Raw genomic sequence first — 12,158 nt, forward strand, 5'->3', positions numbered from 1 at the left:
GTGCTTAACCAACTGAGCCACCCAGGTACCCTGGCAAATTTCTTTATGCCTTTCTTTCTGAAATGGTTACTAAGGTATCAGACTGAGTCTGCTTTAATGGACTGAACATGGTGGACTTCTCCAGCCTGGCTTAGAAAGATATTTCAAGTCCCTTCCAGTGGGTCATTGCTTTGGCTTTCTCTTTCTCACCTACCCATGGTCTAGCGAGGACTGGCTTTATCCATCTTCTCATTCTGTCTCTCTTTTCCATAATCTGTTAAGTAGTTGCTCCCATAGCCAGGCCTCATTAGTACAGCCCTTTGGCTCATCAAGCAAATGTAAACAGCAGGCTGACCTGCCTTTAGCCTTTTTCCCTTGGTCACAGCTTGAATTCTGGAGCTACCCACTCACTCCCAAACAAAACCTCAAGGTGACATATGAACCCTAGAAGGAACACAGTCAAGATCTGTTGTTCTTAAGGAGGAGAACAGCCAAAAAGGTGTCCCGGTCCTTTTACCTGAGAACTCTCATTATAGAGGCTCATTTTCAAATTCTGACTCTATCAACAGTAGTACCATCCTGGCCTCAGTTACAGGAGAAATGACCACTACTGGTTATAAAGAACTTGTTGGGGCACCTGGGTCTCAGTGGTTGAGAATCTGCCTTCAGCTCGGGTCGTGATCCCGGGGTCCTGGGATCAAGTCCCACATCAGGCTCCCTACAGGGAACCTGCTTCTCCCTCCGCCTATGTCTCTGCCTTTCTCTGTGTGTCTCTGATGAATAAATAAATAAAATAATTTTAAAAAAATAAAAGAACTGGTTGTGGAATGAAAAATGTTTTGCAGTAAGTATCTAGAAAAGAGAGAGAAACAATATATTTTTAAACTTAGACTATTGCTATTCTTCCTATGACATTTTGTTTGCTGGGAGCTTAACTTCTCTTATATGGGATAAAGGAAATAAGATACTTCCCCACCCCCTGCTTTTTTTTTTTTTCTCTAGAAAAAGTCCTTCTCAGCTCTGCTAGCAATTTAAATGCAGTGATCATACCCATTAGCTTCTCTATCATTGTAATTGTTGTTAATTGTTATAACTGTTTTAGTTATTAGTAGTGTCATTATTGCTCTAGGTCCTCTGTCTGTTTTATGCTGAATATATTAGTGCTTTGCTTTTGAATTACCAGGCTTTATTTAGTGCAGAGTTACGGTTTTTTTGGAGAGACATTGAGAAATGCTGGCATTAAGCTTTATTCCTTTGTTTTTCATTCCAAATGGACAGACTGGAAAAAAATAATTAGATGGAATAATGTCCTCAAAATGAGAATGAGGATGCTTTGAATTAATTAAATGGTCAGAATGCTGCACCATTTCTGATCTGAGACTTCTACCAGAGTCCTGTAAACCTAAAGGAACCTCAATCCAGCCCACAGAGGAAATCTCTCAGGCTCCCAATTCCTCACTGGTCTGAAGACAGTCTCCCTATGCATTCGCTTGTTTATAGAATGACCCGAGCAAATTTAGGGAGAAGCTGGACTGACCCTGCAAACTTTTAGGCCTTCAAACTCTTCCACAGGTCAAAGGGTCAGGAATGAAGTCCTCCTCCACCTTACAACTTCCCCTCCTCAAGATCTTCAAATAACACCCACTCTCAGGTGTTGATAACACAACCAAAGCTTCTGGGAAGCCTTCCATGAAGTGAGCTTCGCTATTACACACAGAACCCTCAACTTCCCCTTTGAAGACGTATCACAATTATAGATAAGTAAATATCTGTACAACTCTGTTTCAAACAGTGCCACCCCCACCACCACCAGACAGTAGCCTTAAGAGCAGGGACTGTGTGTGGCTAACACTAATTCCCAACATCCCGCCCAGTCCTTGGCACTTTAGTAAGTGCTATGTACATACCCGTTGAATGCTGAGGAATAAGGGTAGTGAAGTTGTGTGTATACATACACATAAATGCAAGTCACACATGTTAAAGAGAGAGTCAGCAATATGGAGTCTAGTCTTGTCCATCCTCACTGATTTCCCTAATACCAGAACATCTTTGTCTAGGAAAGTCCCCATACTTAGCCCTTTATTCTGCTTATTTTTCAAGGCTGTCCTTTTATGGTTCTAATTCTGACAATTCTGGTTCTTGGGCTAGGTAAACTATCTGCTGGATTCCTGAACTCTACCTTCTCTTAGCCTTTAGCTTGTGAAGAACCAAAAGCATTTCCTATATTTTTTCTTGAAAGGCTCTTGTTTTCTTCCTACCTTCTCTCATTCTCTCTCTTTTTTTTTTTTTTTTTATTCACGAGAGACACAGAGAGAGAGAGAAGAGAGAGAGAGGCAGAGACACAGGCAGAGGGAGAAGCAGGCCACATGCAGGGAGCCCGACGTGGAATTCAATCCTGGGTCCCCAGGACCGTACCCCAGGCTGAAGGCAGCACCAAACCGCTGAGCCACCAGGGCTGCCCTTCCTCCTACCTACCTTCTTGCTTTCCTCAAGATCTACATTGCTTTTAGAATAGGTCTTTTTCAAGGTATTCTCCTCTGGTGTCTTATACGCCCAATATCAAGTGACTTTTTACATATATCCCCAAAAAGTACTCATAATCTTAGGAACATTTCCAGGCACATAGGGAGCAGTACCCCCCAGTGACCATCTGCTAAGCCAGGCAAACCCAAGACAACTTTGCCAATCTTCTTGCCATTCAGAAATACCAAGTCGTATATAAAACTTTTTATAAAATTATTTTCTCTATAATATAAGAATGTATGAAGAATATTGATGTCAATATACTTTTCATTTCTGGGGTGCCTGGGTGGTTCAGTTAGTTAGGTGTCTGCCTTCAGCTCAGATCATGATCCCAGGGTGCTGGGATGGAGCCCCACATCCAGCTCCCTGCTCAACAGGGAGTCTGCTTCTCCCTCTCCCTCTACCACTCCCCTTGCTGTGTTTTCTCTGTCTCTCAAATAAATAAATTTTATAATTTATATATATACAATTTTATATATATTATTATATTTTTTCATTTCTAGTTTTATCAAAATCTTCAGGTAATTAATCAATGCCATTATAACTAAAAATACTTTAATATATCCTCTGGGAAAACCATTTTCACTCTTCAGGGATTGATATTTCTCTATCATTTCAAGTCCTGGTATCCCCGAAAATACATTATTTATCTTTCCAATAGTCAGTATTTTTCTCCCAATGTGTTTTTCTTCCAAACGCATTCTTAACTCCATGGTTTCCAGTGTCATTGTCTTGTTTGCTGCCCTCTGTTGTCTACTGCATATACAATTACCTTCCTAAAAGAAAACATAACTGATTTTATATGGTTAACATTTTTACTTCTGTTCGCAATAGCTGCATCTTAATTAATAGATCTGTCCCACCTTGGTTTTTGTGCACTGTAAGATTTCTACTAAAGTTCCTTCCCAGGGCAGTCCTGGTGACGCAGCAGTTTAGCGCCGCCTGCAGCCTTGGGTGTGATCTTGGACACCCGGGATCGAGTCCCAGGTCGGGCTCCCTGCATGGAGCCTGCTTCTCTCTCTGCCTGTGTCTCTGCCTCTCTCTGTGTCTCTATGAATAAATAAATAAATTTTTTTTAAAAAAAGTTCCTTCCCAGATACACAGGCACTTTGTTCTCTTGTGCCTTTATTATTTGAATTGCTGATAAGTAAGGTACAAGTTTTTTAGAAAGCAAACAGAGCCAGTGCCTCTGTCTACCCACACTGCCCACTTGCCTTCCTCCATCTATTCCCATCCTCAGTGACCAGCACCATCACTCCTCATGCATGGGAAGGTCAAAACAAATGAAAGGAAAGGTAGAAACTGGTACAAATAGGGTCCCCAAAAGTTACTTGAAGTTTAATTAGTACCCAGGACTCCTGACTCCCATCAATAAGAATCTCATTTTGGTAGGTGCTTAGCTGACATCTCTCACACACAGCATCCTGAGGAACAGGAGCACTGCCACCTCATGACTGGTCTAGTGGGCATTTGCTCTCCTGCCATTCAAATCCCCAGATCCTCTCCCACTTTGTGCTCTAGTTAGTGTTTAACCTTTCCGGGAGAAGAAGATCAATACAGATTCTTCATTGCTAAGAATCGATGGCTGTCCTGTGGCATCACTGCCATCCAGTCTTGCTGAGAAGCCCAGTAAATCTCTCTGGCTGCTTCAAAAGCTTGGTTTGTCGTCTTCAGTTGCTTTCATTTTTAATGCAGATCACTTTGGTTTCTGTCCCCCTGGGGGCTTGCAGATAAATCTTGGCAGGCGTGTTCAGAGTCTACAAATGAGATGCTGGAAAAGGGCCAGCCCACCCAGAATTTAGTTGTAATGGATGAGACACCCCCTTGGTTCCACTTAAAGACTGGGCTGTTCGTAAGCATATTTATTGGGGGATTACCTCATATAGTACCTGGGTGGGAAGTGCCCAGGATGAAGTTCCTGTGTAACAGAAGAGACCAACATGTGAGATTGTGATGCAGATACATGCTGGCTGACTCAGCCTCTCGGTAAATAGGCAGAAGTCAGAGACTTATCCCATTCCTTCAAATGCATTTTGAAGAGAAGTGCTGGATAGTTTAGATGCTCTGAATCAAGAAAAGCTGGCAGGAAATCTCTGCACTGCTTACTTACAAACCAAGTAAAAAATTACCTGTTTTTCTTTTATTAATAAATGAATGTATTTATCATATTATTGAATAGCATCTGACTAAGGGTGATCTGTAAATATTTAATGTTAGTTAATGATCTCCTTTTCCCACAGTCCTTTGCTCATGCTGAGTGTTGGGCTGTATCTCATCACAACCCCGCTGAATCCTGGGTTTCCTAGGGGCAATATTAGAACCCTGGTTTCCATTTACAGCAAAAATGTGGGCTCCCTGGAAAAAAGACAGAGTCCTTTTAACTTTGATTTCTCCTTTCTTTGATCAGTGGACTATACCAATTATTACCAGGGCCTATGGGATTGCCATGGTGACCAGCCAGACGAACTGTCCTTCCAACGGGGTGACCTCATCCGCATTCTGAGCAAGGTAAGGACGTAGAATGTGGAGCTTGAATCAAAAGTCGATTTTTGTGGGGGGCCTGGGTGGCTCAGTCAGTCAAGCATCTGACTCTTGATTTCAGCTCAGGTCATGACCTCACAGTTGTAAGATGGAGCCCCTCCATACTGGGTGTGGAGCCTGCTTAAGATTCTCTCTCTCCCTCTTTCCTGTAAAAATTTATTTTTTCACTTGCAGTGATGTAGTCACCATAACCAAAATTATTCCATGTCATACATTTCTCTTGTGTATATTACATGGCTCCCTCACACATAGAGTAAATTCCCATTGATTTTTAATCGTTAAGGAAAATTTTAACTGAAAATTCAGATTCAGGAACTAATTTTCAAATTTAAAAATGCAACAAAGTAGATATAACACTAAAACTATGCCAATCAAGTTATTTTTTTTAGGGTCTTGTAGTGCTTAAAAGGTCCATCATTATGTACATAATTTATTACTGTGTAATTCTCTTGAAAACATTCTGTCTTGGTAAACCACCTTCTTATGTCATTTACAGATAAACAAGACTATAATATAATTATGATGGGGTGGGGGGGGCAGTCAGAGCTAATTGGTTCAATTGGTTTGAGCAAGTGCTGATAAGACCGAGATAGTGAATCCAACTCCACGAGAGCCAGCTAACTTTATTCTCTTCCTCAGTCATAAAGCTAATCCCTAGCACCTACTAACCATCTCACAAATAGTGTTGTTGATTATAAAAGAATTGAGAAAAAAATAAAAGGATTATTGCCTATCCATCACTAATGTGAAGAAGATTCAGAAATTATAGGCTACCGTTTGAGGGATCAATAGCATCATCCTTTGTAAAGAAAGATTATACATATTCTATATAGGTGGGCTTAGGAAATAGGTTCTGTCCCTGAAGTAATGTATGAAAAAGTTCTTTCTCTATGAGGTCAATCTCTACAAACACATTTTTTAAATAGGCACTATTTGCTCTTTAATTAATGAGTATGTGGATTCCATAAAGGCAAATTGAAAACCCATTGTGTTATTAACTCATCATTTGCTATTTATTTTTATTCTGTCACTGGCCAAGGGTTTGTCTCAATTTGAAAGATACCATAAGATCCTTAGGAAAAAGACCAAGGCCAACGTTAGGTAACTTTCAGTAGTTGCAACAAGTCCCCTTGCAGTGAGGCCCAAATTCAGACCCAACCTTTTACAAAAGAGTAGGAAGCCTGCAAACCCGGCTGAGATCACAGTCTTCTAGTAATTTCTTTCAGAGTCCTAATTTAGCTCTATCCTAGTGCCATTCTGGTGCAGCTCCAATACACCAAGAATAAATTGGAAGCAAAGAAGGGAGTGGACATTGGCCTGATTGGTATTTCAAATGCCCGAAAGCAAGGTTTGCCTTGTAATAGAATTTGTGTACATTACCACGCTGGCATTACAGGGGTAATCGAGTTATCCACTCAGGTGTGACCAGGCCTCTGTTTGCCCAGAGCCCGCAGGTGAACAAATTAACTGTTTACATTGTCTGAGGTGCCTGCAGCAGGAGGGGGGGCAGAACAGAGCCAGACTGTCTGCTGGCCTTCTCTCTCGGTCATGATTATTTTGTTTGTTTTGCATGTCTTTTGCCTTTGTTAATGGCTTCTCACTAGGGGTCCTTTTTCTCCATTTAGAAGGGGCTGTGTGGTGACTTGCCCTGCAGTACAGAGCTATCTGCAGTTACCCTGGCTGTTGTATTTTTAAGAGATACCAAAGAACATGGAGAGCCTCCCCTACCCACCTTTTTTAACCAATCCTCCTTCCCTTACTGAAAGCTAATATATCAAACTTTGATGCAGGGAGAACACCTTGCTGCTTTGGTTTGGTCTGGTTTCTTTCTCCATCTTTCAGAAGGTCTTAAGTCTATTTTCATCCTTTCCCGATGTAGTAGTGCATTTCTCCCCCCAAAAGCTACACCAGCTGCCTCCCTTCTGCACGCTGTTAATCCCTGCATGTCAGAGGAGGAAATGAGAGGCTGGAAGCTCAACTGGAGTTTCCCTCATAAAGCTTCATTCCAGTTAACGTTGGCTTGGGGAGCATTTTGGATTGGATTTACCTTTATTATATCACCTAACTCAATAACAGTCCATGGACAGGAAGGAACCTTAAAAGGCCACCCAATCCATTCCCTTGCCTCTAAGAAACACAAATGAAACAATTCAGACAGATAAGAAAAGGAGATCCCTCTATCATTAGCAGTTTGTCTACTCAGACATTCAGTAACTCCGAATCTCTGGAATTTGTTCTCACATGAATCCTAAATGCATTCCAGTTTAGCCCCAACTGGCTTCCTTTGGGAGAGTCAGTTAACACTCTGCAACCTGCCTCTTGCATGTAGAGGAAAAGAACTGACCCAAGTGGAAGTTAGTCCAAAAAAATGGTATCTAGAAATCTCCATTTTACTTTTCTCTCTGAGCAGTAAAACCTTTGTCAGACAAGAAAGGCCTACTGGTTTAGGAACCTGGAGAAGTCTATTTCTACCAAGAAAGCCAAGACAAGATGCAACTGGGTACATACCTGGATCAGTTTCCTTCCCCGTAAAATGAGGGAGTTGTGTTGGATAGCCTCTAAAGTTCCTTCCACCCTTAGGATTCCTATCCTAAACACAATGAGTTTGACACCACATCATTGGTAAAGAAATTCCACACGAAAATGTGTTTAGTTTTAATTATTTATTCAGATTAAACAAATTTAGGGGCAGCTGGATGGCTCAGTCAGCTAAGCATCTGCCTTCAGCTCAGGTCATGATCCCAGGATCCTGGGATTCAGCCCCACTTTTGGCTCCCTGCTCCGTGTGGAGTCTGCTCCTCCCTCTTCCTCTGCCTTCGCCTGCTTGTGTGTGCTCTCTCTCTCACTCACTCAAATAAATGAATAAAATATTTTTTTAAAAAAAGATTAAACAGGGGATCCCTGGGTGGCGCAGCGGTTTGGCGCCTGCCTTTGGCCCAGGGCGTGATCCTGGAGACCCGGGATCGAATCCCACATCGGGCTCCCGGTGCATGGAGCCTGCTTCTCCCTCTGCCTGTGTCTCTGCCTCTCTCTCTCTCTGTGACTATCATAAATAAATAAAAATTTAAAAAAAAAAAAAGATTAAACGAACTTTAAAATTTCTGCTATAACTTGTTTTGGGCCCTCATAAATGCCTCTGGTTTTCCCCTCTTCTTTGTATGATAAAAGAAATACTGGGGGAGTGGGCAGGTTAAGAACAGGAAATAGCCCCTGGATGCGGAAGTGAGGTGGTGGTGCGGGGGCTTTATTCCTGGGCTCCTGCTGCTCCCTGTTGTTTCTGAATAGTTGCCCAAATATGATCCAACCTTGCATCTTAGAATCCTAGGTAGAGGAGAATCTGTTAGGGCCTAGGGCCTAGGCCCTTTGGGCAAGAATGATCCCAGAAAGAGAGCTATTTGTCCATTTTATGATTTTATTTTATTTTACTTTATTTTTTAGAGAGCTAATGTGAGTGGGGTTGGAAGGAGGGGGGCAGAGGGAGCTAGAATGTTAAGACTGCCATGGCGCTCAATCTCAGGACTCAGAAACCAAGACTCTGAGTCACCCAGGTGTCCCTATTTATCCTTTTTAAAATAAATTTTCCAGAGAGGATGATTGGCTGGGCAAGAAAGATACACCCAAGAGATAACCAAATAACCATCACCTGTCCTGTTCTTAAGGAAGCAGATCAGTAACAGATGAGTTACTTATGTGACCCTGAGCAAAGTCACTTAATCCTGCTAATCTTCTATTTTCTCATCTGTAAAAATTGGGATAACTTCTATTCATAGAGGTTATGATGCTTGCATTAGAGAATTCATGTAAAGAAGTATCTGGCATCAAGGGAATGGTAACTATTATTATATTCCTCTCTTTTCCACTAACAATAAAGTAAACCCTTGGGGTCAATGCTGGATACATACCAAGAGTTCAACAAACTATTGGTAAAGTGAGAGAGGAAAAGCAGGTAGCCTGTCCTGCCAAGAACTCTTCACAGAGACACTCAAAAGCACAAAAGCTTCTTACTTGGCAATAGAAAACCATCCAGTGAAGAGGCTTACATGGAAATCCATCTAGCCTTTCCTGGTCTGAGAGATTTTGTCACTGACAAAACTGATGGATCGTTCAGGCTTCTCGTTTGATGAGAGGCCGGAGCCACGTATCCAAGCTCTGAAACAGTAACCAACGGGCGGGCGCAGTCAGCAGGACCCCTGCTGACCTCCCCTAACACATCCATGCATTCCTAGGCCCCATGCAGTTTCATGCCCACTTAATTCACTGAGTTCCAATTTGGGTCTTAAAATATATTAAAGGGAGATTTTAATAACGAAGCAGATCTGTGCATCTAGCGGATGTTCCTGCGTTCCTTTCGGGGCCCTGATATTTCTGAACAGCTTTTTCTGGTACAGGAACTGAGCTCCGCTTCCCCCCACCCGCACCCCCACCCCCAAGCAGGGACGCAGCTCAGGCCACAGCGGGGTGTTTAACGCTCTTCAGTGGCTCCAGATTGTGGTGGCGCTTGTGCAGGTCTCCTCATACGTAACCGATGGCTCCTGAGAGCCTGCCTCTCGTAAATTACTTCCCACGATGCCTGCGACCACCACAGAATTCAAGTTTGAATAGAGCAGGAAAAAGGTGTTTGAAAGGCCTGTTCACTCAGCTGCATTTTAATTTCCTTTTCAATCTTGTCCCAATTAATTTCACAGAATTAATCTCACAGAAGCAAACTCGGCAGCATTGAGGCTGTGGTTTTAGTGTGGCGGTTGCTCTGCCTGAACATGAAATAGGAGCTAATATAAAAATCCATCTGCTGTGTTTGAAATACACGCCGGCTGCTGCTCAGTCCTGTCTGACATTCCAAACATCAACAGCGGGGGAAAGTGATTTGGGGGTTAGTGGCCATCAGTACTTGGCAGGGGTTCAACAACAGGTGTACTCCAAAAATCCATTCAGCCTGGGCACCAGGCATGACAGGGCAGGTGCTGAAGCACCCTCCGTGCAGTAGCGCTGTTCCCTGGCTTAGTTTCTTTTATCTGTGGAGCGTGAGGCCCCTTCTGTGGACCAGCACTGCTGTGGGCTTTTATTTTTAAGCGAGAGAAAGGGAGGAAAGAAGCCTCTATTTGGGTAAGATGAGTCATAAGTTCCAACTTTCAGAGAAGTGACTCTCTTCCTGGCTCCAAGGTCTCTCACTAGGGAACCTTTAATAAAAGTGCTTGTTCCACTATGTGCGAGAACTTAAATAAATGCCTATTTAAAAATTAAGCCTTGTGTTCCAGAAGCAATTCATTGCGGCAATGTGAGCTGTCCAGCAGATGAGACAAATTAAAGAGAAAGAAAAACTCTCAATTGACTAGAAAGGAGAAGAGGTCCCCAAATGAGGTCTTCTATTTAGGGTAAACTGAGTCAGCAAGCTACAGCTCTTGGGCTTATGTTGTATACCTCATGAGTTGGTCTTAGGCTTCTCCAAGATTTGCCCTGCTACCTAAGCCCATGGAGATTACCCTCGGAGCAATCAGCTGGGCACCACAGAAGGTTTATACTTATATGGTGTTCCCATGGACCAAACATACCAGCCTTTGGTTGTCTTCTCTACTGGTGCAGTTAACATGGAAACAGAGACTTATAGGCAAAGTCCAATTTAACATCAAACATGTGATGTTGTCAGATAACTTTGGGCTTCATGAGGATGAGGATAGACCAACTTTGTCACCTGAGTGACCATGAGTTTCCAGTATGGTTGAAACCACTTAAAATTAGGCTGGACCCTAGCTCCAAACCCAATTCCTTGTTATCTAAAGGTAGCAGGCCTGTTGCCAGCACACCTGGAGTGTGTTAACACAACACCATGTTCTCCACCTACTCCCTCCAAGGCCTACTTAAAGAATGTAGACCTTTCCCCTCCCTTGACCTCATTCCCTCCAAAAGAGATTTGTAAAAATCATCCAAATGCAGCAGTACTTTCTCTTCTAAGTGTGTTTAGTTGAATGTGACAACAAGCCTCATAAAAACAGATAAGTTAATTCCTTCAATTGCTTTAAATGAAAGATTGGGTTGGGTTTGGAATTTTTTGTTTTGTTTTGTTTTTTGTTTTTTGGTTTTTGGTTTTTTAATTTCAGGGCTCTGAGGGAAAGGAGGTGTTTGGTGACATCTAGTGTCCATTTAGGACTTCCTCAGGCACCATTACCCTCAGCTTGGCTGCATGGGGGGATGGGCAGGGTTATTTGGGAGGTAATTCAGGGGAGTAAGTGGGGAGAATATAGGCCTGGGGCGCAGGCTGCCCAAACAGTGTGATGAAACTGATCAATGCCTGTCAAAGAGCAATTATTCACCTCTGACCTAACCAAAGGGGGCGAGTGAGAGGATACCATTGGAAAATATCTTTTCTTATTTATGGTGATATGAAAGAGAAGCAGAACCTGTCCCCACCACCCCATTTCATGTTAACAAGCAGGTCAACACTGTGCTGTGATGACGAAGATGATGATGATGATGGTGTTTTCTCTCATTAATAACCCCAATGGGAGTCTATAGAGTTAGGAGGATGGGAATGGGATTTGGGGTCAGCTGGAAGGCAACGGTCATACACCGGTCAAATTCAGTAGAGGCCATTCCTTTCCCCCAGACAGGAACCAATCGTCTAGAACAAACCCTGGCAGCCTCATTCCTTCCAGGTAATTTTTATAAATGAGGGGACACCCATTCCAAGAGAGGACAAAAGGGAGAGGATGCTTGTGTGTGTGTGTGCGTGTGTGTGTGCATATGCATGCATATAAACCTGCTAACAAGAGCCCCAATTGCCTATCAACCCTATCCTCCAAACTCCTGCCATTTATTATAAAAGCCACTTTTAAAAAGAGAAAAAAACTGGCATTCTCCACTTTACTCCACTTACTCTTAAACTATTGTCCTGGTTAGGAGCCTTCACTTTTTGCACACACACACACACACACACACACACCTTTCAGTCAGGTGGCAAGTCCCAGATCAGATAATTAACTATGAGGCCTGGACAGAATTGTTTACCTAGAACCATGTAAGCCATGGCAGGGTTAGGTTAATGCTCAGAATCGCCCGATGCTTTACAAACTCCAGTGTAAAAAAAATTCCAGCCATTTATTTTGCGGTGAATTTATAAC

General features: G+C 42.7%; 1 protein-coding gene and 1 long non-coding RNA gene across 3 annotated transcripts in view; one reads left to right on the plus strand and one right to left on the minus strand.

Annotated features, from left to right (window-relative positions):
- SKAP1 (src kinase associated phosphoprotein 1) overlaps window positions 1–12,158 on the plus strand; it is a 286,859-nt gene that overhangs the window by 259,253 nt on the left and 15,448 nt on the right. For both annotated transcript variants that reach the window (XR_012008932.1, XM_072780245.1), the window contains exon 11: window positions 4,910–5,010. Coding sequence is in view for 1 of the 2 variants with exons in the window: in XM_072780245.1 (XP_072636346.1) it covers window positions 4,910–5,010 (101 nt within the window). In the remaining variant the exon portion in view is untranslated. The remainder of the gene's footprint in view (window positions 1–4,909; window positions 5,011–12,158) is intronic.
- On the minus strand, window positions 3,074–4,527 carry LOC140606607 (uncharacterized). Its single transcript, XR_012008938.1, has 3 exons — window positions 4,036–4,527; window positions 3,366–3,552; window positions 3,074–3,278 (listed from the first exon to the last, which is right to left on the minus strand). It is a non-coding gene; the product is annotated as an uncharacterized lncRNA (long non-coding RNA).

The sequence above is a fragment of the Canis lupus genome, chromosome 16, assembly GCF_048164855.1.
Source record: "Canis lupus baileyi chromosome 16, mCanLup2.hap1, whole genome shotgun sequence".
Classification (NCBI taxonomy): Eukaryota; Metazoa; Chordata; class Mammalia; order Carnivora; family Canidae; genus Canis; species Canis lupus.